The following is a 26,080-nucleotide window of genomic DNA, read 5'->3' as shown; positions in this document are numbered from 1 at the left end:
CAATTTAGGTAATTTTTCAGTGTTCACATTATTCTGAGTATTTAACACTATTCTACCAAGCTTACTATGATTACTTTTCCTTTCTTGCTCAGCATTTATTTTCCTGGCAACTATTAATTAACTTTTTTGTTTCTTAGCTCTCTCTGTACTTATCACTAACTCAACCTGAAAGTCTCCCATGTATGTAACTCTCCCCTCAGTACGTTCACAAATCAGATACCTTACCAGTTTCATCTTGAAGACATCTCTTCCACAGTCCTCTGAACTCCAGTCTGGAATGGTAGCGCTCCAGACCTTTTGCCCAGTTTTGATTTAGGAATCTGCAGAAGGGTGGTGAAGCAGGAGATTCCTTCACTTCTCTCCTGTGTTGCATGCCCTGTGGCTTGGACCCCACGTCTTGTTCTTGGTTTACTTCATTGTTTTGGTGGAATACTTTCTATGTAGCTCCCTGGGAGAAGATACACGGGAGGTTAATCTGAGACCTTGTATGTCGGAAAGCATCTTTAGTTTAGCGTCATCTAGTTGAGAGAGCGGCTAGGTGTAGAATTCCAGATTGCAGTCATTTTCTGGGAGAATTTGAAGGCATTGCTCCATTGTGCCCTAGCTTCTGTTGTGACCATTGAGACATTTCGTCCTGTTCCAGTTCTTGAACCTTATGTGACTAAGTGGACTCTTTCGGTCTGGAAACTTACATCCTTTTGTTGTGGGGAATTTCCTTGTGCTCTTCCTCGAGTCTTTTCCTTTGTGTTCACTGTCAGCTCTTTCTGCTACCCCTGCTATTCTGAAGTTGGGCATCCTGGACTTATCCTCTAATTTTCTTATCTTTCCTGTTTTTTATCTCTTTATTTCTGGGAGATTTCCTTTTTTTGTTTTTTTCCAATCCTTCTATTTTTCATTTCCATCAAGAATTTTTTTTTTTGCCATCTTTTAAAAAAATTCCGAGAGCTCTTTTTGATTCTGAAAGTTCATTTTATGACGTCCTGTTCTATATGGCTGCATTATCTTCTCTTACCTCTTCCTACATAATCTCCATTTCATCCACCTTTTTTTGTTTTCATCTCTTTCATATTAGTAGTTTTCAAATATTAAGTGATTCTTAACTCTGTGCTTTTATTTAAAGGTGACACTTGCTGACTGTAATCTTCACTGCAGGATGATCTGCTTGGGCCATTTCATTGGGTAACTCCCAATGTCAGTAGCTTCAGGTCTTTTTGTTGGGCCAGTGTGAGTACCAAGAGAAGAGTATCAAGACTCTGCATAGCCGTTGTGCATCTGGCTCCCAATATTTGGCAAGTCAAATAAGAGAAGGAAACTAGTATTCTCAGCATTCAGTATGTAAACTTTAATCTCTATTTTTAGTATGGTACCCCTGCTGTCAATTGATCCTAGAGGTCCCCCCCTGCCCCCAGTCAGAGACCTTCCACCTGGGTGGTAAAGGTCAGCCTAACTCAGTGGGAGTGCCAGAGGCTCTGGAGGGTTTCACTACTGTCTTTAAGACGTTTCACCCAGTCCTCTGCTCTTAGTCTGTTTCATTTCCATTTCCAGGGGTATCTGATGCTGCCAGTTCCTGTGTATCTTGGAGATCTGGATGGAAATAGCTTTGCTTCTTGGCTTTCCCCACTGCTTGCTTAAGAAGAAACTTCCTCACATCAGATAGTTCAGTTACCACTCAACCATCTGCTCTGCAACCTCCTAGAATTTATTGCTATTTCTCTCTTATCCCATTCTTTTTGTCTTGGTGACTTACTGCTTAAAAAAATTTTTTTAGGAGCTTCAGTGGGGTGTTGAGAGAAGATGAAATGTGTGTTGTGAATGATCTATTATCTTTAATTAGAAATCAGACTTTGTACCTTTAAAAGCTTTTCAGTAATTCTGATAAGCTTGTAATCTATGTTTTTGAAGATTGGGAAGGTGGAGCATATTAAAGAGAATCTGGGACTTCCCTGGTGGTGCAGTGGTTAAGAATCCACCTGCCAATGCAGGGGACACGGGTCCAAGCCCTGGTCCAGGAAGATCCCACATGCCGTGGAGCAGCTAAGCCCATGCGCCACAGCTAATGAGCCTGCACTCTAAAGCCCGCGACCCACAACTACTGAGCCCACGTGCCACAACTACTGAAGCCTGTGTACCTAGAGCCCGTGCTCCACAACAAGAGAAGCCACCGCGATGAGAAGCCCGCGCACCACAACGAAGAGTAGTCCCCACTCACCGCAACTAGAGAAAGCCTGCACGCAGCAACAAAGACCCAACGCAGCCAAAAATAAATAAATAAATAAATGAAATTTATATTAAAAAGAAAAGAGGGGCTTCCCTGGTGGCACAGTGGTTGAGAGTCCGCCTGCCCGTGCAGGGGACACGGGTTCGTGCCCCGGTCCAGGAGGATCCCACATGCCGCGAAGCGGCTGGGCCCGTGGGCCATGGCCGCTGGGCCTGCACGTCCGGAGCCCGTGCTCTGCAACGGGAGAGGCCGCAGTGGTGAGAGGCCCGCGTATCGCAAAAAAAAAAAAAAAAGAGAGAATCTGTTCTTGAGACACAAATTCTGGTAGCCGTGCTTAATTTTAGATGACATAACCTATAAAACAAGACTGTCCCACTCTTGATGTTTAAGATGAAGTCACATAAAATAAAAAGGGAAAAGGTGGCTTAGTTTCTTCATTCAGCTTTCCTCTTTCATATTTTCTGGCTTAAAAAGTGAGAACTCTCACTAAATAGGAAGTTTTCCAAGTCATTGAAGTTACTTATATGCCTACCATACAACTTTTTATTCTTTTCCACGTTTTTGATTCAGAAATTAATAAGAAAATATTTTGGCCAGGGTGAACTTCTTTCTTCAACTTTTTGCTCACATAATAACATTTTAACTTAGATGTTATTTTTATTGTTGTGTTTAACTTTTCCTCAATTTTCCCCCTTTCTTCAAATTGATCACTCTCTCTTCTAGGTTGGCCTAACAATAGTGGCCACGTGTCAAACTTATATTTCAGATAATGGACATAATATGTTTGTTTCTGTTAACACATTCTCAGTGATTAAGAATATCTTACTAAAGTTAGGTAAAATAATCTAAATTTTACCTGTTTATATCCATAGACATTCCTGAATATGTTTGTTGACAGTAATCAGGATGCTCGAAGAAGGTCTGTAAATGAGGATGATAATCCCCCTTCTCCCATTGGAGGAGATATGATGGATTCTTTAATCTCACAACTCCAGCCACCACCCCAGCAACAGGTGATGTCTAGCTGCCATTCCAAACGGTGTCATATTTGTGTTACTTAACAGGTTCCATAGGTGGCTCTGCTTCTTTGCTGAAAGGCAAGGAGGTCCTTGGTGGACCCGAGATGCCCAAGAAATTCATATGAAGAAATAGTGACAGAGGGAGACAGGAGGAGGCTTCTAGTGATGGGAAGTAAATAGTACCAGAAACAGCATTAACTTCAGACTCCCGCACTTAAAATAATGTCAGGTGATCACCCATGTGGTCACAAAAGATGATGTCCAAATGGCCAGTAAGCACAGAAAAGGTGAACAGTGTCATCTGGCGTCACAGAATTATACATTAAAGCCACAGTGAGGTAATACCCCATACCCACAGAAATGTCTTTAAGGAAAAGAAAATTGATAGTCCTTGCCAACATTTGGTATTAGGACCATCTGAAACTCTCATTTACTACTGGAAGGTGTATAAAATGGTACAGCTGCCTTGCAATGGTGTTCAGCATTATTCCAGAGTGCTAAGGCTGAACATTATGCATGCCTGTGATTTAACAGTTCTACCTTGGGTATGTATGCAACAGAAATGCTGCCAAAAAACACAGGAATGTTCACAGCAGCATTATTCACGCAAAACACTGTAAACAACCCAAATATCCGGCAACAGTAGAATGAGTGAGTAAACGGGGGTATATTCATACAGTGGAATACTTTACAGAAATGAAAAAAGCTATTGCTGCATGCAACGAAATGATGAATTTCACTGACGTAATGTTGAACAAAAGAAGCCAGACACTAATGAGTACATTCAGTATTTATATGAGATGCAAAAAACAGGCAAAACCAAGCTTGAGTGATGGAAGTCAGAGTTTGGGGAGGCGATAGAGACTTGGAAGGTGGGTGAGGGAGGCCTCTGGGCTTCTGGTAATGTCCTTCAGTATCTTGATCTATGTGGCAGTTACATTTATAGAAACTCATCAGACTATACATTTAAGAGTCGTGTGCTTTACTGTATGTGATTCATACCTCAAGTTAAAAACATAGACTAGGAAGAATTACATGGTCATTACTGGAGATGAAGGTGAAGGTGAGTAGAGATCAGGCGGAACTACCATATTTCACTGACTCTAAAACTCCACCAAATGCATTGTTTTTATGTACCGCCCGAAACAACACTGCCAGTTCAACTACGACATGCCATGAATTGGAAGACACACACTGATTTCAGAGATGTTAAAATATGGGGAAAATTTATCTTAGGTTCAGTCAAATGGTAGATAAATAATATAGATAAGTCAGTTATATGGTAGATAAAATGAGCAAAAAACATCTTGGGGGCTATAAGCAGTGGTAGTGCAAGGTCAGGAATGAGAATGTTGCTATTTTTAAAACATTTTGAAAGGAAGTTTTTTAAAACTTGCATTATTGATGTGAATTTTGGGCATTTTCATACCTCACCTTTCCTATTTGGTAACCAGTGATGTGTGTAAATGTCAACACTGTAGCTCTTTATTGGGGAAAGCCACACTCACATAATCTGCATGGTTGGCCATTTTACCAACATGGAATGTTCTTCTTTTCAGCCATTTCCAAAGCAGCCAGGATCATCAGGCGCTTATCCTCTAACTTCGCCCCCTACATCTTATCACAGCACAGTTAACCAGTCTCCCTCTATGATGCACACACAGTCTCCAGGTAAGATATTACTTATTCTCTTGTTGTGTTCAACTTTCAGATCCAAGATAGACAACACGCATACACACACGCACACACACCGTGAGAAATACTACAGATGTAGCCGTAGCTGTCAGAGGGAACCGCTTTGCTAGTCCGTGGCTGGATATTTGCCATTCATTCATTATGGCAGGGTTGTGAGATCTATGTTCATGATTCAGGAGCACTTTTAAAAGGTTTGAGTTAAGTGGAGTTGTTGTCACCCAGAGCCAGACTCATGGCGCAACTCCAAGAATCACAACATGATCTATGTCAGAGGTCGACACACTAAGGCCTGTGGGCCACATCCTATCCACCACCTGGTTTTGTAAATAGTTTCATCGGAACACAGCCACATCCATTTATGTAGTGTCTGTGGCTGCTTTCCCGCTACGACGACCCGTTTCAGAAAAGCCCCCTTACAGAAGGAGTTGGCAGAGCCCAGGTGTATGTGAACAGTGCCCCACCTCAGAGTCAGGCAGGCCACAACCTGCTTGTCTGAACAAGATGGCTCTGTTGGCGACCCCATGAAGTACGCTGTAAAAACTGCTGGAGAGGGACTTCCCTGGCGGTCCAGTGGCTAAGACTTCGCCTTCCGATGCACGAAAGTGCAGGTTCGATCCCTGGTCGGGGAGCTAAGATCCCACATGCCTCGCGGTCAAAAAACCAACATATAAAACAGAAGCAATATTGTAACAAGTTCAATAAAGACTTTAAAAATGGTCCACATCAAAAAAAAATCTTTAAAAACAAATTGCGGGAGAATGCCAAATTTTGACTTTTAACAGAACAGTTAATTCGTTGGTTTGTCTTAAGTGGTTGCTCTGTGTCTAATGCTGCACGGTGCTGGGGATTCAGCAGTGAGCCCGATAGCAGTCCTGCTTCTCGAGCTTACCTTCTAGCAAGGAGCACTGGTATCGGATTTTTAGCGTAGATGAGCCCTTCCCTGCTCATCAGAGATGGTGGGACCCCAGGTGAAGACTTGGAAGTCATTGTCGTGTCATTGAAGGCCCCTGAACCCCCTGAGCTGGTGGGAGACTCAGACCCTGTGAAGCTCCGACAGTAGACAGTGTGGGAGCCTGAGGAGGAGCAGCTGGGGAGCAAGGGGGAGAACGGGAAGCGGGGTCCCAGCACCCGAGGGGAGGGAGTTTCTAGGATGTGGGTTGAGACTGGTTTCGTATAGAAGGAAGGAGAGATGATTATTTTGAAATAATTTTAGTAGCAGACAGGTATATAGTGCTTCCTGTGTGCCAAGCCCTGTTCTAAGCACTTTACCCGTTTAAGCCCTAGGCATTAAACGGGTAATGCCTAGGGATTAAACAAATTAAACGAATTCGTTTATTCCCTAGGGAATAAATGGTTAAACGAATACCGAGGCATGAAGAAGTTAAGTCACTAGTCCAGATCACACAGCTAAATATGTAAATATAATACTTAAAGGTTAATCAAGTTGATTAACATTTATTGAATATCAATATGTTACTATTGAATTCATACTGTATTGAATTAGTACTGCATTAGATATTAATAGAACATTAAAAATATGAAATTCTCTTACACAGTAGAGAATTTGAAAGCTGCTGGTATTGAGGATAGTCATGGTAACGTAGCAAGTATTTTAATGTTACACTGATAGTTTTGATAGCCATAGTCCCCACCCTTCATCATCCTAAATTAAAGCTAGTCCTGTGGCTAAATACCATCTTTAAGCTCATGTCTCCGAGTTTTTTATAGCTCCATCTAGGCCTCTCCCCCAAACTCGAGTCCTGTCTTTTCCAGCTAACTATTCAGCATTTCTATGTAGATGTTTAGTCAACATCTGAAACTCAGCATGGCTGAAACTGAATTCCTAACACCCCCCCAACCCTGCCCTGTGCTGCTTCTCCCATAGGCACTGCATCTCAGCAGGTGGCAGCTTCTTCCTTCCTTCCTGTTACTTGGGCCAAAGCTGTAGGAGTCATGTTGGACTCCTCTTTCTCTCACACCCACAGTCAGTCAGTTACCGAATACTGTCAGCTCCATCTTCAGAATTTATCCAGAATCTAACCACCTTCACCATCTCAGCCTTCACCCTTTCCCGGGTCATTAGCCATCCCTCACCTGGGTAATTGCAGTTGCCTCTAACTGGTTTTGCTGCCTCCTGCCCTATAGTCTGTTTTTCAACAGCAGCTAGAGTGATCCTTCTGGAACAGAAGTTAGGTCATGACTCCTCTGCTCCAGACTCTGCAGTGGCCTCCCATCTCATTCAGGGTAAACCCTAAGTCCTTAGAGTGGCCTACAAGTCCCTGTGTGATCTGGGACCCTCCTCCCACCTCTCTGACCTGATCGTCTTCCGTTCCCCGCTCCCCGCCTTGCTCACGCTGCTCCAGCCACACTGGCCTCCCCCTGTTATTTATAACTGCTGCTACCATTGGGGCCTTTGCACTAGCTCTTCTGATCCTTCACTTCATGTCTCAGCCCACATAGCCCCCTCTCAGAGAGGTCCCTGGTTGCTCTATATAAAGAACAGCACCCACCTCCACCACTACACGATATAGCCCCCTTACCTTGCCCTGTTTTTCTCCATAGCACTTAGCATAACCTGACATATATTTGTTTGTCTTTCTCGTTATACTAGAATATAAACTCCATGAGGGCAGGATTTTTTGTCTCTTGTTAACTGCTGCATCCCCAGTACCTACGACAATGCTTGGCATGAAATTGATGTTCATGCCTACTTGTTGAATGAGTGAGTGAGTGGATAAAAAAGTACACTGGCTTTTTTTTTTAAACATCAGTCAATATAAGAGCTAGAATTTGGACCCCATGGGATTGATGTCTCTCTTTTTCCATACTGAAATTGTTCCAGTTTTTCTTTGTGCTACTTACGGGAGCTTTACTACTTGTTTCTTTAGTCTGTAGAGAGTCTTAACTCGGGGTCCTTGGACAGGACATAATATGTGTCCTGCAAGATCATCTATAATTATTTTCCTTTATTAGGAAATCTGCATGCCGCCAGCTCCCCCAGTGGGGCTTTGAGAGCCCCATCACCAGCATCATTTGTTCCAACTCCTCCCCCTTCCTCGCATGGAATCTCAATAGGACCAGGGGCCAGTTTTGCTAGTCCACATGGTGAGTCCATACCGGAAATTGCTAGAACATAAGAGTTTGATGTGAAAGTAGTTTTTGTTAAATAAGTTTTTGTTAAATAAATTTTCTTTTTGCAAAATTAGCACTTGTGTATTGGGGAAATAGCGAAAGAAAGTACGTTTTGCCTGGGAATTCCCTGGTGGTCCAGTGGTTAGGACTCCGCGCTTCCACTGCAGGGGGCCCGGGTTCGGAACTAAGATCCCACGTGCCGTGGCCAAAAATAAGAATACGTTTTTCCTAATCACACAACGAAGAGATCTACCAGTTAGTCTGTCTGCTTCGCACTCTCTCTCCCCCTCACTCGGCCTGTCACGCACCCCCGCTTGCCTGCCTGCCCGCCCAAATCTCTGTTGCTCTATCTTGCTCTCTACCCATCTTTTTCTCTCCCCTTAAACACCACCCCCCACACACAAAATTGGGACCCTACCATATGTATTGAGACTTGAATTTTTTAACTCAAAAATTCTATTTTGAATTTGTTCAAAAAGAGAAAGAATAGAAGAGGTAGCCAGTGAGGTGTTTCCTTTCGAGTCCACCAACCACCTAGTTCTTCCTCCCAAAGGCATTTCGTGCTACTGATTTCTCGTGCATTCTTGGAGGGATGTCTTATGCGGGTTGTTCTTCCCCCTCTCTTTTACACACATGGCAGCATACTGCACACCGTCTTCGGTGCCTTATGTTCGTCACTTAACTGTATCATGAATCCCGTGCCAAATCTGAACATAAAGAGCTTCCTCAGGTTTTACAGCTGTGTAGCATCTGTGATTTTCCTCTTTACTATTAATATTTGCAGGAACATTTCTGTCAGTAAAAACTACACCGTCATACTAAATGGCTTCATAGTATCCCCTTGTCTAGGCATACCATGATTTAACCGTTCTCTTATTACGATACGTTTAGAATGTTTCTATTTTTTCACAACTGAAAATGGTGTCTTCTCTGCTCGCAGGATTATCTTCTTAGGTAAGTTCCTAGAAGTGGAATTGCTGTCTCAAAGGGTTTGAGAAATTCTAAAGCTTTTGAAACATACTGCAAATTGCTCACCTAAAAGGCCGTACCAATTTCCTCTAGTATTGTACAAGAATGTCTGTTTTCCTGCATCATTGCCAACAAGGGGTATTGTGATTTTTTAAAATCTTGGTCATTTTGATAGGTAAAAAATGGCATATTACTGTTCGATGTGTGGTTTTTTGATTATTAGTGAAGTTGAACTTTTTTTAATGTTCATTAGTCTTTCGTGTTTCTTATTGTACACCTGCCAGTTTATATCCTTTGCCTATATTCTTGTGTTTTTTCTTACCGATTTGTAAGATTTCTAAGTAAGGAACATTTATTCTCTGATATATGGTAGAAGTATTTTCTCATTTTGTCATTTGGTTACAAAGAGGTGTAAATAAGTTAAAAGTATCTGCAGGGTGAAATTTAAATATCAGATTGTTCAGGAGGTCACTGCTTTCAAAATTTGATTCTTGGTGCATTTCTTAGTCACTGTACCCTTTACTAAATAAAGAAAATGGAAAATTCCCTCTCTTCAGCCTTCTCTGAGTAGAATGAAAACATAATTTGTCAGGGTTAGTTTAAAAATATAAGATTTCTACCCTTAAAGGAGCTTTGAGATTTTTTTGCTTAATATTTTCAAACACAGTGTTTGTTATATAGTGTAAAGTAGATTGTTACATATTACACATCTTGGAGCTTGTGTAAAGGTAAATTTTATCCTTTCTCAGTATTTTTTTACCTTCCTAATTTTTTTATCATGTTCAAAAGTACAAAAACTACACCAAATAGAGATTCAAATGTGCCATGTGCATCAGGCTTCAGTGAAATATCTTACTGAAAGACAAAATATCACCACGTGGGGTTTAAGCATTTGAATGTTGTCAGCTATTTAATAGCTTTTCAGCTATTAAAATATAGGTTTTGAAAACCATTTGTTTACTTGTTTACAGGAACCCTGGACCCTAGTTCTCCATACACTATGGTGTCACCAAGTGGACGAGCAGGGAACTGGCCAGGGTCTCCTCAAGTGTCTGGCCCCTCACCAGCAACACGCATGCCTGGGATGTCACCAGCCAACCCATCACTACATTCTCCAGTTCCAGATGCTTCTCATTCCCCTCGAGCTGGAACAAGTGAGTGTCATCGACACTTTTATGTTAGCTTTTAGAATAACATAAATGACCTGTTTTAATCATTCTATCCTCAACCTCACATTTGAAAGTCATGACTTAATAAGGATACTCAGTAACTTAAACTTTTATCCATTTAGTAAATTAGTTGTAACAGTAGTTAAATTTGTAAAAGTCGGGCAAAATGTAAGAAAGGAGAATGTCTCCTCCAGAAGTCTTCTGAGGTGAACCCTGTACCTCTGTTATGACTACTAACTTAGCTGCACTACTAGACCTTAAAAGATACCTAAAGGTAACTGACAAGGTTATGCAAATTAACACAGAAAAGAAGAATTGTACACATATGTTCATTAGCTTTTGCCACGTGACTTTTAGTGGCTTAAAACAACAATCATATGTTCGCTCGCTGTTCTGCAGATTGGCAATTTGGGCTGAGCCCAGCTGGGTGATTCTTCCAGGCTCTGCTGGGCTCACTCATGCATCTGTGGTCAGCTCCTGGGTTGGCTGGGGCCTGGCTTCTCTCTGCTTCTTGTGGTCTCATACTTGACCATGGGCTTGCTCACCTGGGGCTAGACAGAATTCCAGGAGAGTCAGTAAAAGCCTAGGCCTGCAGCTGGCACTGTGTCATTTCCACTGCATTCTGTAGGCCACAGCAAGTCACAAGGCCAGCCCAGATCCCAAGTAAAGAAGTAGACCCCACTCCTTGAAGGAACTGCTGCAAAGTCACACTGCAAGGGACCTGGCTGCAGGGAGGAGAATAACTGTAAGGAAACTAATATGTGATTGTTAACACCACAGGGAGTAACGGAAACAGTATGGATTGCTATAGAAAAGTAAAGGTGTTTAATAAAAGCAAAACAGGGAACAACGAGATTGTGTGTATTTGTAAAAAAAAAAAATGACGTTTTCCTTCCCAAAAGGTTCCCAAACGATGCCCACAAACATGCCTCCACCTCGTAAACTACCTCAGCGCTCCTGGGCGGCCTCCATCCCTACCATCCTCACTCACAGTGCCTTGAATATTTTACTGCTGCCCTCTCCAACGCCAGGCCTCGTGCCCGGCCTAGCAGGTAGTTACCTTTGTTCTCCGCTTGAGAGATTCCTTGGATCCGTCATCATGAGACGACACCTTCAAAGAATTATTCAACAAGAAACGGTATGTGGGTACCTGCTGAATTCCTAAGTGGTGATTGTCAAAGCAGGTGCTAAGTTGTTTCCTAGAGTAGGATCTGAACTGAAGTGCTATTCCCTCACCTCCTTCAACCAGCCTGTTAGCATTGTGTTTTGCCCTCCACCCTAGCATTAAAAATGGATCCACTATTTTCTTTTCCATTCTTACATTAACAAATTCCTTCACTTATAATTTGCCATACTGTGGCTATCATGGACCTGGGGATAGGTCCCCACGATACCGTAGAACAAGTGCACCCAGGATCTGACTTGGTAGAGAATAGCATACGAGGAACTATTTGCCCTCTGGAATGCTTCTGCAGGCAGGCTGAATCGGAATCTGTGATCGTGAAATTATTTATGATCACAAGGATGAGAGCTACTTTTTAAATACACGAGCGATTGGGGATTTCCGTGGCGGTCCAGTGGCTAAGACGTGCTTCCAGTGCACAGGGCCTGGGTTCGATCCCTAGTCAGGGAACTGGATTCTACATGCTGCAACTAAGACCTGGCACAGCCAGAATAAATAAATAAATAAGTATTTTAAAAAAACACATGAGCAACTGAATTGATTTAAAACTCTTACAGAAAAAGACTTCTATCCTGTGGTGATGCCCTTAGGAGACAGTTCAGAGTTGAGAGCACCAGTTCTATAGTCAGGCTACCCCAGTTTGTAGCCAGGCCATGCCACTGGCTGGTACGAGCTTCGGCACATTTCTTCACCTTTTTTGATAATAGTAGATAGTAGTATCTACCTAACTCACAACAGTTGTGGAAATTTGAGATAACTTCATATAAAACCTTTACATAATGTTTTGGTATTCAGTTACATATTATTTATAATAATTATTATTGATATTTATGTTAATGAGGTAGTCAGAATGGTGAACGTTTAAAATAGCCTCACCACAGATGGCGCCAAGCTATTTTGCAACCTTTATATTCAAATTTGAAAGAAAGAAAAGTTTTAACGTAAGTTGAAATAAATTAGCATTCAAAAGTTATCATCAGACCTGTGATCTAGCCTCACCTCTGCCACTTAACAGCCATGTAAGCTTTCAGCCCTTTGAACCTCATATGCATTTTGCTGCATAATCAGCATATTAGGCTAGTGCAGAGGTCAGTAAACTATGGGCCTGGAGGCCAAGTCCTGCCCTCCACCTGTTTTTGTAAAGTTTCATTGGAACACAGCCACACGCATTCAATTGCATATTGTCTATGGGTGGTTGCAGCACAGACCATAGAACCTAAAATATTTACCAACCCCTGGCCTAGCATATCGTCCCAGTCCAGATCTAACATTTTGTAATTGAACTCTTTATTCTTTCTTCCTACTGGATCTTTTTTTTAAAACTTATTGTGGACAATTTTAAGCATATACAAAAGTAGAGAGAATTATATAATAAACCTGTCTGTTCTCATCACCCACCTTCAACACAGTGAACTCACACTAACATTGTTTCACCTATAACTCCTCCTCCCAGATTGTTTGACAGCAAATTCCTGACATCATTTCATCCATAGTTTCTTTATCATCAGATTTCTAATTGGTGTCCAGATTTCCCAAGTTGTCACAGGTTTTACCATCTGAATCAAAATCCATACATGTTCTTAAGTCCTTTCTAAACAATAGGTTCCCCCTCCATTTCTCATTAGATAATGTATTTGTTGAAGAAGCCATATCATTTGTCCTGTGGAGTTTCTCAGTCTGGATCTTGCTGGTTGCATCCCTTTGGAATCATCTAACATGTTCTTTTGACCTCCATATTTCTGTAATATTGATCAACCCTGTGGATCTGACTACTGAATTCAGGCTCAAGCTGGTTGTGGTTTTGATAGGTGGTGTTATGTTCTTCCATCAGGAGACACATAATGTCTGATTGCCTCTCTTTGCTATATGGTTAGCAATTGCTGGTGCCCAGTGCCTAGATACCTTTTTGTGGAACAGGTAGCAACTTAGTTGTTTTCCTTTTGAAACATTTCTCTAGTTAACATTTCCATTTTCCCTTTGACTTACATATTATTTCACATGTTAATCTGATGCATGCTTCTTGTTTTTCAGCTACAGCTGATAAATTCCAATGAACCTGGAGTGATCATGTTTAAGACTGATGCGCTGAAATGCAGAGTAGCCCTTAGTCCCAAAACCAACCAAACACTTCAGCTGAAAGTGACACCCGAAAATGCAGGACAGTGGAAACCTGATGAACTTCAAGTTTTAGAGAAATTCTTTGAAACAAGAGTATGTGTTTCTTAATGCATAATTTTAATACAGTCGGTGAAACAGAGGAGTCAAGGTAGAATGAAGAGTAACTTAACTTGCTTTATTTATCCTTGTAGGTTGCAGGACCGCCATTTAAAGCCAATACATTAATAGCTTTCACCAAGCTGTTAGGAGCTCCTACACACATCCTCAGGGACTGTGTGCATATTATGAAGCTAGAGTTGGTAAGTTACAGAGACACACAGACTTTTCTAGCCAGGTCGGTCTGAGGAGGTTGGAGTTGGTGGGAACAGTAATATGTTGGTTTTCACCCATTTATGTTATGTACTTCATTTTTCTCTTGCATCCTTAATTTTTAACTTAAATTTTATTTGTCTTTGGGTAGGTAACACAATCCTCTTATATCTTTTGAATTTAGAACAAGGTAATACAGTGGGAAATTTCACATCCATCCCTATCCAGCCATCTAGTCCTCCTCCCCACAGGCAATCCAAGTTATCAGTGGCTTCTCTCTTATAAAAAGATACATTTAATATACTCTTCCTACTCCCAGATCATGAAATAATCCTCCCGTGGCTTCTCCTAATACTGTTACGGAATCATTCTGTAAACTACTTATATATTTGATCCATTTAAAATATATCTTGGGGTCAAACGGTGAGGTATGGGTCCAATTTTTTTCAGATGCCCCCAACTGCCCTAATACCATTTATTGAAAAATCTGTCCTTTCTGTGGAGATTTTTTTTTTTTTTTTTACATCTTTACTTGATTACTGTAGCTTTGTAGTATAGTCTGAAGTCAGGGAGCCTGATTCCTCTGGCTCCGTTTTTCTTTCCCAAGATTGCTTTGGCTGTTCGGGGTCTTTTGTGTTTCCATACAAATTGTGAAATTTTTTGTTCTAGTTCTGTGAAAAATGCCAGTGGTAGTTTGATAGGGATTGCATTGAATCTGTAGATTGCTTTGGGTAGTAGAGTCATTTTCACAATGTTGATCCTTCCAATCCAAGAACATGGTATATCTCTCCATCTATTTGTATCATCTTTAATTTCTTTCATCAGTGTCTTATAATTTTCTGCATACAGGTCTTTTTTTCTTGATGAGTCTGGCTAACGGTTTATCAATTTTGTTTATCTTCTCAAAGAACCAGCTTTTAGTTTTATTGATCTTTGCTATCGTTTCCTTCATTTCTTTTTCATTTATTTCTGATCTCCTCTTTATGATTTCTTTCCTTCTGCTAACTTTGGGGGTTTTTGTTCTTCTTTCTCTAATTGCTTTCGGTTCAAGGTTAGGTTGTTTATTCGAGATGTTTCCTGTTTCTTAAGGTAGGATTGTATTGCTATAAACTTCCCTCTTAGAACTGCTTTTGCTGCATCCCATAGGTTTTGGGTCATCGTGTCTCCATTGTGATTTGTTTCTAGGTATTTTTTGATTTCCTCTTTGATTTCTTCAGTGATCACTTCGTTATTAAGTAGTGTATTGTTTAGCTTCCATGTGTTTGTATTTTTTACACATCTTTTCCTGTAACTGATATCTAGTCTCATAGCGTTGTGGTCAGAAAAGATACTTGGTACAATTTCAATTTTCTTAAATGTACCAAGGCTTGATTTGTGACCCAAGATATGATCTATCCTGGAGAATGTTCCATGAGCACTTGAGAAAAATGTGTATTCTGTTGTTTTTGGATGGAATGTCCTATAAACATCAATTAAGTCCATCTTGTTTAATGTATCATTTAAAGCTTGTGTTTCCTTATTTATTTTCATTTTGGATGATCTGTCCATTGGTGAAAGTGGGGTGTTAAAAGTCCCCTACTATGAATGTGTTACTGTCGATTTCCCCTTTTATGGCTGTTAGTATTGGCCTTATGTATTGAGGTGCTCCTATGTTGGGTGCATAAATATTTACAATTGTTATATCTTCTTCTTGGATCGATCCCTTGATCATTATGTAGTGTCCTTCTTTGTTTCTTCTAATAGTCCTTATTTTAAAGTCTATTTTGTCTGATATGAGAATTGCTACTCCAGCTTTCTTTTGGTTTCCATTTGCATGGAATATCTTTTTCCATCCCCTCACTTTCAGTCTGTATGTGTCTCTAGGTCTGAAGTGGGTCTCTTGTAGACAGCATATATATGGGTCTTGTTTTTGTATCCATTCAGCCAGTCTGTGTCTTTTGGTGGGAGCATTTAGTCCATTTACATTTAAGGTAATTATCGGTATGTATGCTCCTATTCCCATTTTCTTAATTGCTTTCGGTTCGTTATTATAGGTCTTTTCCTTCTCTTGTGTTTCTTGCCTAGAGAAGATCCTTTAGCATTTGTTGTAAAGCTGGTTTGGTGGTGCTGAACTCTCTCAGCTTTTGCTTGTCTGTAAAGGTTTCAATTTCTCCATCAAATCTGAATGAGATCCTTGCTGGGTAGAGTAATCTTGCTTGTAGGTTTTTCTCCTTCATCACTTTAAATATGTCCTGCCAGTCCCTTCTGGCTTGCAGAGTTTCTGCTGAAAGATCAGCTGTTAACCTGATGGGGATTCCCTTGTGTGTTATTTGTTGTTTTTCCCTTGCTGCTTTTAATATGTTTTCTTTGTATTTAATTTTTGACAGTTTGATTAATAGGTGTCTTGGCGTATTTCTCCTTATATTTATCCTGTATGGGACTCTCTGTGCTTCCTGAACTTGATTGACTATTTCCTTTCCCATATTAGGGAAGTTTTCAACTATAATCTCTTCAGATATTTTCTTAGTTCCTTTCTTTTTCTCTTCTTCTGGAACCCCTATAATTCGAATGTTGGCGCGTTTAAAGTTGTCCCAGAGGTCTCTGAGACTGTCCTCAGTTCTTTTCATTCTTTTTTCTTTATTCTGCTCTGCAGTAGTTATTTCCACTGTTTTATCTTCCAGGTCACTTATCCGTTCTTCTGCCTCAGTTATTCTGCTATTGATCCCTTCTAGAGTATTTTTAATTTCATTTATTGTGTTGTTCATCATTGCTTGTTTCATCTTCAGTTCTTCTAAGTCCTTGTTAAATGTTTCTTGCATTTTGTCCATTCTATTTCCAAGATTTTGGATCATCTTTACTATCATTATTCTGAATTCTTTTTCAGGTAGACTGCCTATTTCCTCTTCATTTGTTAGGTCTGGTGGGTTTTATCTTGCTCCTTCATCTGGTTTGTGTTTTTCTGTCTTCTCATTTTGCTTATCTTACTGTGTTTGGGGTCTCCTTTTTGCAGGCTGCAGGTTCGTAGCTCCCGTCGTTTTTGGTGTCTGTCCCCAGTGGCTAAAGTTGGTTCAGTGGGTTGTGTAGGCTTCCTGGTGGAGGGTACTAGTGCCTGTGTTCTGGTGGATGAGGCTGGATCTTGTCTTTCTGGTGGGCAGGTCCACGTCTGGTGGTGTGTTTTGGGGTGTCTGTGGGCTTATTATGATTGTAGGCAGCCTCTCTGCTAATGGGTGGGGTTGTGTTCCTGTCTTGCTAGTTGTTTGGCATGGGGTGTCCAGCACTGTGCTTGCTGGTCGTTGAGTGAGGCTGTCTGTTGGTGTTGAGATGGAGATCTCTGGGAGATTTTCGTCATTTGATATTACGTGGAGCTGGGAGGTCTCTTGCGGACCAGTGTCCTGAAGTTGTCACTTCCACGTCAGAGGCACAGCGCTGACTCCTGCCTGCAGCACCAAGAGCCTTTCATCCACATGGCTCAGAATAAAATGGAGAAAAAGTAGAAAGGAAGAAATGAAGAAAGAAAGAGGATAAAATAAAATAAAGTTATTAAAATAAAAAATAATTATTAAGAAATTTTTTTTTAAGTAAAACAATAAAAATAAATACGGACGCACAGAACCTTAGGACAAATGGTGAAAGCAAAGCTATACAGACAGGGCTTCCCTGGTGGCGCAGTGGTTGAGAGTCCGCCTGCTGATGTAGGGGACACAGGTTCGTGCCCCGGTCTGGGAAGATCCCACATGCCGTGGAGCGGTTGGGCCTGTGAGCCATGGCCGCTGAGCCTGCGCGTCCGGAGCCTGTGCTCCACAAAGGGAAAGGCCACAACAGTGAGAGGCCCGCGTACCGCAAAAAAAAAAAGCTATACAGACAAAATCTCACACAGAAGCATACACATACACACTCACCAAAAGAGGAAAAGGGGAAAAAATAATAAATCTTGCTCTCCACGTCCATCTCCTGAATTTGGGATGATTCATTGTCTATTCAGGTATTCCACCGATGCAGGGCACATCAAGTTGATTGTGGAGATTTAATCCGCTGCTCCTGAGGCTGCAGGGAGAGATTTCCCTTTCTCTTCTTTGTTCGCACAGCTCCCAGGGGCTCAGCTTTGGATCTGGCCCCGCCTCTGCGTGTAGGTCGCTGGAGGGCGTCTGTTCTTCCCTCAGACAGGACGAGGTTAAAGGAGCAGCTGATTCAGGGGCTGTGGCTCACTCAGGCGGGGGGGAGGGGGGGTGCGGGGAGGGGTACCGATGCCGGGCGAGCCTTCGGCAGCAGAGGCCCGCGTGACGTTGCACCAGCCTGAGGCGCGGCGTGCGTTCTCCCGGGGGAAGTTGTCCCTGGATCACGGGACCCTGCCAGTGGCGGGCTGCACTGGCTCCCCAGAAGGCGGTTGTGGAGAGTGACGTGTGCTCGCACACAGGCTTCTTGGTGGAGGCAGCAGCGGCCTTAGCGTCTCATGCCCGTTTCCGGGGTCCGCGCTGATCACTGCGGCTCACGCCCGTCTCTGAAGCTCCTTTAAGCAGCGCTCTTAATCCCCTCTCCTCGCGCACCAGGAAACAAAGAGGGAAGAAAAAGTCTCTTGCCTCTTGGGCAGCTCTAGGCTTTTCCCCCCGGACTCCCTCCCGGGCAGCCAGCCGTGGCGCACTAGCCCCCTTCAGGCTGTGTTCACGCAGCCAATCCCAGCCCTCTACCTGCGCTCCTACCGAAACCCGAGCCTCAGCTCCCAGCCCCGCCCACCCCGGCGGGTGAGCAGACAAGCCTCTCGGGCTGATGATTGATTGCCGGTCGGCACCAATCCTCTGTGTGGGAATCTTCCCGCTTTGCCCTCCGCACCCCTGTGGCTGCGCTCTCTTCCGCCGCACTGAAGCTCCCCCCCTTCCGCCACCCGCAGTCTCCGCCCGCGAAGGGGCTTCCTAGTGTGTGGAAACCCTTCCTCCTTCACAGCTCCCTCCCACTGGTGCGGGTCCCATCCCTGTTCTTTTGTCTCTGTTTATTCTTTTCTCTTTTGCCCTACCCAGGTACGTGGGGAGTTTCTTGCCTTTTGGGAGGTCTGAGGTCTTCTGCCAGCGTTCAGTAGGTGTTCTGTAGGAGTTGTTCCACGTGTAGATGTATTTCTGATGTATCTGTGGGGAGGAAGGTGATCTCCGCGTCTTACTCTTCTGCCATCTTCCCCCTCTCTCCCTCTGGGGAGGTTTTTAAATGCCTCTTCTTTCCTATGAAAGTATACAGTTATATAGCTGGAATCCAGATGGCAGCTAATTTTATTTTTCCAGTCTTGCAATAGGCCTTTCATTTTAATGTTTCTAGCATTGCTTTGGGTAATTCCAAATACCTCATTCCTTTTTTCAGTTGGTGTTTTATTATTAATATTGGGACGGCAGTGTTCTTTTGCTAGTAGTGTCAGCATTTGGCTTCTGCTCTGATAGGCTATAGGAAACATTATTTATGTTAAAAAAAATCCATTTGAGTTTTTAAAGGAGTAAATATTTATGTCACTAAAAAAGCTCCAGTAGATATAGTTTAAAATTATTAATGCAGTTTGTTTTAGGGAAGGAGTTGGAAATGAGACTGAGAAGTCTAGATTGGCACCAGTTAAGTGCCTTGAATGCCAGTGTTGGTCCTTGGGGGGTGAGGGGGGCAGCATGGATCACTGCATGTCACTGAGCATTTGTCAGCTAGATTAGAACCATGCTCTAGGACATTTGTCTGGCAGTGGTGTAAGGATGGATTGGGAGAGGCAGCCAATGGAAGGGACCATTGGGGGGCCACGGGAGAAGTAACGGAGCCCTGAGCTCAGTGGCATCAGTGAAAATAGAGAGGAGGGAACAGATGTCAGAGACACCGAGGAAGGAGAACCCGCAGGCCTTGGGAATTAATGAAGTGGGAGGGAAGGAAGGTGAACATATCATGAATCCAGAGCTGACTCTTCAGTTAGGACCTTCATGTGTATATTTCCTTTGAGAAAAGGCAGGTTATCGACTTTATGATCTACTGATAATTGAGTATAAAATTCCCTCTAACCTTTCAGGCTCCTACACTAGAATATAATTTTAAATGTTCATATGACTTTATCCTACTTTTTTTTCTTTTCAAAACAGTTTCCTGACCAGGCAACACAGCTAAAATGGAACGTTCAGTTTTGCCTGACGATCCCTCCCAGTGCACCGCCAATTGCACCTCCTGGGACACCTGCTGTGGTGCTGAAATCCAAAATGCTATTTTTTGTAAGTACCACCTGGCGTGCACATGTGTTTGTGTGTGTGTGTGTGTGTGTGTGTGTATATGGGTGCAGGTGTGCAGAGCTTCTGAGGGAGACTCCATTTGAGGATAACAGAGCATCTTTTGGGTACCTACAGAAATTACCTGTTGCTGCCAAATATAGGCCCAGATCCCTTAATTGTCAGTTTAGACAGGTAATTGTGTGACACAGTTGCATCTTAATCATAATATTTAGTTGTTTGTCACTTTTCTTGTTCTATTTAATTTTTTTTACTGTATCTTAATCTGACAGTAAATGATAGTACTTCTGATACATTTACATAAATATTTTGTTTTCTTACTGTTTTTATTCTCTTTTGTTTGTGTTGTGTCTACAGCTTCAGCTAACTCAGAAAACATCGGTCCCTCCCCAAGAACCTGTTAGTATTATAGTTCCAATCATTTATGACATGGCTTCAGGTACCACCCAGCAGGCAGACATTCCCAGACAGCAGAACTCTTCTGTTGCTGCTCCCATGATGGTCAGCAACATTCTGAAGAGGTTTGCAGAGATGAACCCACCACGACAAGGTACATGACAAGTAGATGATATTTTATTGCATATATGTTATAAACGTTCTTTTGAGAGATCCCCCTTCTCCCCTCTGCTCCCTCCTTACCCACCTTGCCCCCCAGTCCTAGTAGTAGAGCTCTGGTTGCTGTGGCCCTCTTAATGTCTGCCTGTCGCTTTCTTCCTTTCTCACTGGTTCTTCAGTTTTGTCCATGTCTCTGCTGCCTGGACTTTATTTTTGTTAGTGATTTACTATTGGGACTGACCCAGTAGCTAATGCCAGAAGCTTGTATTTATAGCACACGTTGCCACAAAGCCCTAGGTTAGGATGATAGAATTTTCCATGGCTGTGAATTCCTGCCCCACCATCGATACCTGCCACTCTGTACATCACCAAGTTGAAATGCATGTTGGTTTCTCCTATTTCATGGTTCAGTCATGAATAGAATAATATCACTCAAACGTCTGTATCTTCTAAATGTTTTGTGAAGAATAAAAGCTGATACAAATGGCATCACTGCTCCTTGGGCTTCTTATATAAGTGTTAGGCGGGTGCAAGTGAACCTTTTCACCAAGTGCACAATGAAGCTCTCAAACTGAACATTTTCGAAGAGACCAGAATGATTCTGGTAGATAAACAAGGTCCCTTCAATACCGGAGTAGCCTATTCTTAACACGGAACTTCTGGCAGTGCTAAATTTTTTACTATAAAACATAAAGCTCAGCAAAGAGAACTTCTCTTCCATTCTGCTTATGTCTAACGTTAAGGAAATTAAATTAAAATTTGCTTATTTCTAATATTAAGGAAGTCCTCTGTATCTTTCTGTTTAGAATAGTATGATAACAGAATTAATTTTTTAAATGAGGGAAAGTTGTTCTCTGAAACATTTTTTAGGTACCACAGTGTCAAAATTTTACAAGACACAGGAATCATGGGAGAAATTATATTTTCAGCTGTTTGTTGCCCCATATTGTATACATAGACAAGTTCTCACCTACATATAGTTTATAAGGAACACACTGGGCAGTAGAGAAGGGTGTGCTTCTTTTGTTGTAATGCTTCTTCCACTTCTTATAATTTTCTGCTTTCATCCTTTGACTTCTCTTCTTTCAGCTCAGAATAGGTCCTTCAGAATCAAAGTTTAAAGCTATCAACATTTTCCAAGTAGCAGTTCAGTGTAACTTTGATAATAAACACCATTCCTTCGCAAGCAGATGACTATCATTATTATGTCTCATGGAATTTAAAATTTAAAGGAAAGAATGTTTGATCCTGTTGGGATCGAGCAAGTTTTTCTCCCTATCAATAACGAAAATGTGTTTTTTAAAAATAAAAAGTTGTAACTTCTTTTATTTAAGAAATTGTTGCGATATTTTGGAAGTATATTTCTTTTTTTCTTTTATTTGACCTTAGACTGGTTAAACCTTTGGATTTTTCTTTCTGTACCTTAATTTTCCAGTAGTTGGAGAGAAGGTTGCAGTGACTTCCGCAGGATCACTGCACATCCTGCCCTTTGCCGGAAGGCCATTATTCAATTGAGGTCTTCACTTCCTTCGCTCTCAGCCACTGTAGCGTTAGGCCATGCTCTAGGGAAAGGACCCGGTTTGGGGTTTCTCATATTTACAACTGGTTTTGGTTTATTGTATTGAAATATTTGAGATACGTGTGTGTGTGTATGTACACATACACACACACACACACACAATAAGTAAGAGGCAGGGTGTTTCGTTCTTTGAGCAAAGGGGAAATTGAGAGGATGAATCATTAACCTCCCCCAACCACCCCCCCATACACACGCACACAAACGAATCTTGTTTTGGGATTGTTGGTGTGCTGTACTTTAGCCACCCCTCCCCTCCTCCCAAACTCATCACTTCCTCCCCGGTGAAGGACGAATCATTTTATTTTTGTACTAATTGATTTTAACGTTGAACTCCAGAAGTTGATCAATTCCTGGAAATTTGAGGGAGACTCCAATAGGTGTCATAGACCTGCACTGTCCAGTATAACTGCCACTCTTCACATGTGGCTATTTAAATTTATTTAAAATCAAATAAAATGTAAAATTCAGTTCCTCAGTCACACTGGCTATATTACAAGTATTCAGTAGCCACAGCACACATATAGAATATTTCTGTCATCACAGAAGGTTCTATTAGTGCTGTCGTAGACATTTTTATCTGGCCTTTAATGCAACATCAGAAGGACACGATTGATGTTGTTAACTAATATATAAATATAAAATTAGATCTTGCATTAGATTCAAGAAAAGGTCGTCAGGAGCCTTGAAGTCCGACTTCAAAGTCTTATCCAATGCTCCAGTGTTTCTGTAGAGAAACTCTAGGCATATTGTCTTAAATTCAGATCTAACTGGGAGTTGCCCAAAATGTCTTCATGATGAAAAAAACAAAACCCAAACCAAGTATCGTCTGATACTTAACGCTTAATCCCCTATAATCCGTGCAGTTAAAGTCTAGTCTTTTGTCTTGGTCTTTAAAGTTCTTGCTAATCTTAGACGTAATTACCCCTACCCCCACCGGTGTGTTAACATCATCTTTCCTGTATTGCGAATAGCTAATGACCATTTTTCTCTGTTGCAGGTGAATGCACAATATTTGCAGCTGTTCGTGATTTAATGGCTAATCTTACACTGCCCCCTGGTGGGCGTCCATAGATACTATTGTTTTTAAACCAGGAAGGCTGACAAAAGAGACAAAACAACAAAAAAAAAAAATCTGAATTCAGCCTTCAGTTTAAAAAAGCAAAAGGACTTTTTTGACTTTAAGAGCTGAATATTCTAAAGTGGCAAAAATTTTCAGGGTGCACTTCTTTCATCAAAAAGACCATCAATCTTTTGTATAGTGAACTTGTATAGTGTGTTTAAATGGGACACATTTCAAATTAGGTAATACGTCAGTGTCCGCTTGTCAGTAATAGATTTAATATTCTGTTTTATACTATAAAATTATGGAAATGCCAAATTTGTTTATTTAATTGTTTCCTTATGTTTTGGGTGTAATAGTCCTTTTTTGGGTTTTGTTTTTTAAGGCAGGTCTGTCATTTTTGAATACTGTAAAACTGTGATAAACTTTATATTGAAGCTGTATTTTAATATGACCACTTTGAATCCTTACATGAAAATGTTCTGGGAGTTGTTATAAACACATCCCAAAGAAGCAATATTTAATAAAACTAGGTTAAAAAAGTGACCCCTCACTTGTGTGTATATCAGCTCTGTAGACTTCTCAGGGCCTCCCTTCATCTTTAACCTGGTGGGGCCAGTAATTAATTTCTAATAATACATGTCTGAAATTTGACCAAAATATCTTTGTTTCAAGGTTAATTTATTTTCCTTAAACATTCCTAATTTGACTGGTGGTTAACATTTAGGACCTTGGTTGTCTTTCAGTGTAGGATTTGGGTAAAAAAGAAAGAACCCAATCTTTGAGAACAAACAGTGAGTAGTTCATATTGATCAAGGATCCCAAATACTGCAGTCATTCTCTGTTGAGGATGTGGGAACTTTTCTGTTAGGCAAATTTAGTTTACAGGATACTTCTGCATATAGCATTAATTAGGAAACCAAGAACTTGAATGCTCTACCCTTGCATGAAATTTCTGTGACGTTTCTTTATCTTGATTAACTTCTCCCCCTTGCCTTCCCCACCAGAATTGGGGTGGTTCTAAACAATCCCAATTTAGTTTATTGTCAACAAAATGATGAAATGTTTTACCTGGAAGAAGCCTGGTGCAGTGCACTCACTTGGAAGAATCCAAGACCCAGGGTCTGTCCAGGGTCAAATGGAGTTTCTGTTACACATCTCAGCAGAGTTTCTGTTCGGAGCACTGTGCTGTCTCTCCCAGTCCGTCGGGAACTTTTTTAAGCTTCAAAGAACGTGATCCAAAGCAAAGGTCTTCTGGAGACTTGATGTTATTTGGGAAAGTTTTTTAAATGGTAATACCATGCTGAGCTATCTGATCACTGTTATACTTGTTCTCCATGAAATTTTAGATGCTTTATCTAATTCTACTTTAAGATGATTTAATTGAGCTTCTGTGACTATCAACTGCCAAATTCTAGTTTCAAGCATCTCATTGCAGTTAATATCTGTTCTCAACTTTGCTTGATTCTCCATTCATTTCTGGTCGGAACTGAGGCCTTCTTTGCCTTTCTTCTATGTCTTATTTCTGCCTTCATCTCCTGCTTCTCACCCAACTCTGCCACTATGCAGAAGCAGGTGACTAAACTTTTATCCTTCCCTTAACTTACCTTTTATCCTTCTGTTTTGGGTTCACCTTACAATGGTAATCACATCAGTTTGGCAGTCTGAGATGTCTTTTATCAAGGGTCAGCCCTTTCCTATTTGGAGCTGAATCCTTTCTTTCATGTAGAAATCTACATGTATATACAAGAAATGTATTTTTATCGGCAGGATAATATTGTCTCAAATAATTTTATTAATAGAGTTAAATTTTCAGGCATTTTCCCTTTTAATTGTGGTTTTGAAATATTAATTGCATTTTTAAACATGATACAGTCAGTGGATACTTTGTTCCTTATTATAAGTCATCTCTGAATGCATTGTGCAAATCAAAAGATAGAATTCAGTGAACAGAATTTGCTTTTGATGCTTATGAAGAGAAAACCCATGGATGTGAATTTTGATATCACGCTTGATACTTGGAATTGATGCATACTTTATTACAGCTTGAAAACACTGAGCATTTGAATCTTAGATTTCATCACAAACTATGTCTTTTGCCTCTTCTGTTAACCGAGTTCAATCGAAGGGACTGTATGCCCATAGGGATTTTGCCTAATAGGTGGTTTGGGTCTGTAGTGTATTTCAATGTGACTTTAGAAATTTCAGTAATAAATAAAATTCATACAAGTTTCAGAGAACTACCAACTCTCTAGTTAATTTTCATGAAGATGTTTTGGGTAGTAGTCTGGTTTATTATTAGCTTAACCTTGAAGAAATTGGTCCTGATTTGCCACATTCTTTTTTCCATCTGCTGAAATGAGGACTCCGCGCTTCCAATGCAGGGAGCCGCGGGTTCAATCCCTGGTCGGGGAACTAAGATCCCACGTGCCGCGGCACGGCCAAAAGATAAAAAAAACAGAATGTATTAGAAGTATTTTCAGAATTAGAGAGGAAGAAAGCGAAAACTTTAACAGAACATATCAAGTTATTAATAACAGGAGCGCTGAACTTTGTTTGAAAACTAACACTGAGTGAGCTAAGTGCAAGCATAAACTAAAATATACATGATTTTAAATTTAAACACCACTAATAACTTTACTATGTTGTAGTTAACACAGTAACCTGTTTAGCGACGAGATACTAAATAGTCTGTTAGTCATTTTGGGGATCATGGTTAATTTGATAACTTCAAGAAATATAATTTTGCTACTCTAAATCTGGGTCCAATTTCAACATAAAAAAAGATATTCCTGGGGCTTCCCTGGTGGCGCAGTGGTTGAGAGTCCGCCTGCCGGTGCAGGGGACGCGGGTTCGTGCCCC

General features: G+C 41.2%; 1 protein-coding gene across 3 annotated transcripts in view; it reads left to right on the top strand.

The window, feature by feature from the left end:
- Positions 1–25,458, top strand: part of MED14 (mediator complex subunit 14) — a 75,129-nt gene extending 49,671 nt beyond the window's left edge. Inside the window, exons 22-31 of one of the 3 annotated variants that reach the window (XM_027091475.1) lie at positions 3,091–3,231; positions 4,797–4,908; positions 7,906–8,037; positions 10,005–10,187; positions 11,105–11,340; positions 13,417–13,596; positions 13,695–13,802; positions 19,884–20,009; positions 20,382–20,574; positions 23,156–25,458. In XM_027091475.1, the coding sequence (XP_026947276.1) occupies positions 3,091–3,231; positions 4,797–4,908; positions 7,906–8,037; positions 10,005–10,187; positions 11,105–11,340; positions 13,417–13,596; positions 13,695–13,802; positions 19,884–20,009; positions 20,382–20,574; positions 23,156–23,229 (1,485 nt within the window). In that variant the 3' untranslated portion in view covers positions 23,230–25,458. The remainder of the gene's footprint in view (positions 1–3,090; positions 3,232–4,796; positions 4,909–7,905; positions 8,038–10,004; positions 10,188–11,104; positions 11,341–13,416; positions 13,597–13,694; positions 13,803–19,883; positions 20,010–20,381; positions 20,575–23,155) is intronic. The other 2 variants (XM_027091477.1, XM_027091476.1) reach the window with 2 other exon arrangements.
- Positions 25,459–26,080: the final 622 nt, after the last annotated feature.

Source organism: Aethalodelphis obliquidens, unplaced genomic scaffold (genome assembly GCF_003676395.1).
Source record: "Aethalodelphis obliquidens isolate GAN/ISIS:26980383/991018 unplaced genomic scaffold, ASM367639v1 scaffold71, whole genome shotgun sequence".
Classification (NCBI taxonomy): domain Eukaryota; kingdom Metazoa; phylum Chordata; class Mammalia; order Artiodactyla; family Delphinidae; genus Aethalodelphis; species Aethalodelphis obliquidens.
The sequence above is the reverse complement of the archived record's forward strand: the minus strand, read 5'-3'. Positions and strand labels throughout refer to the sequence as shown.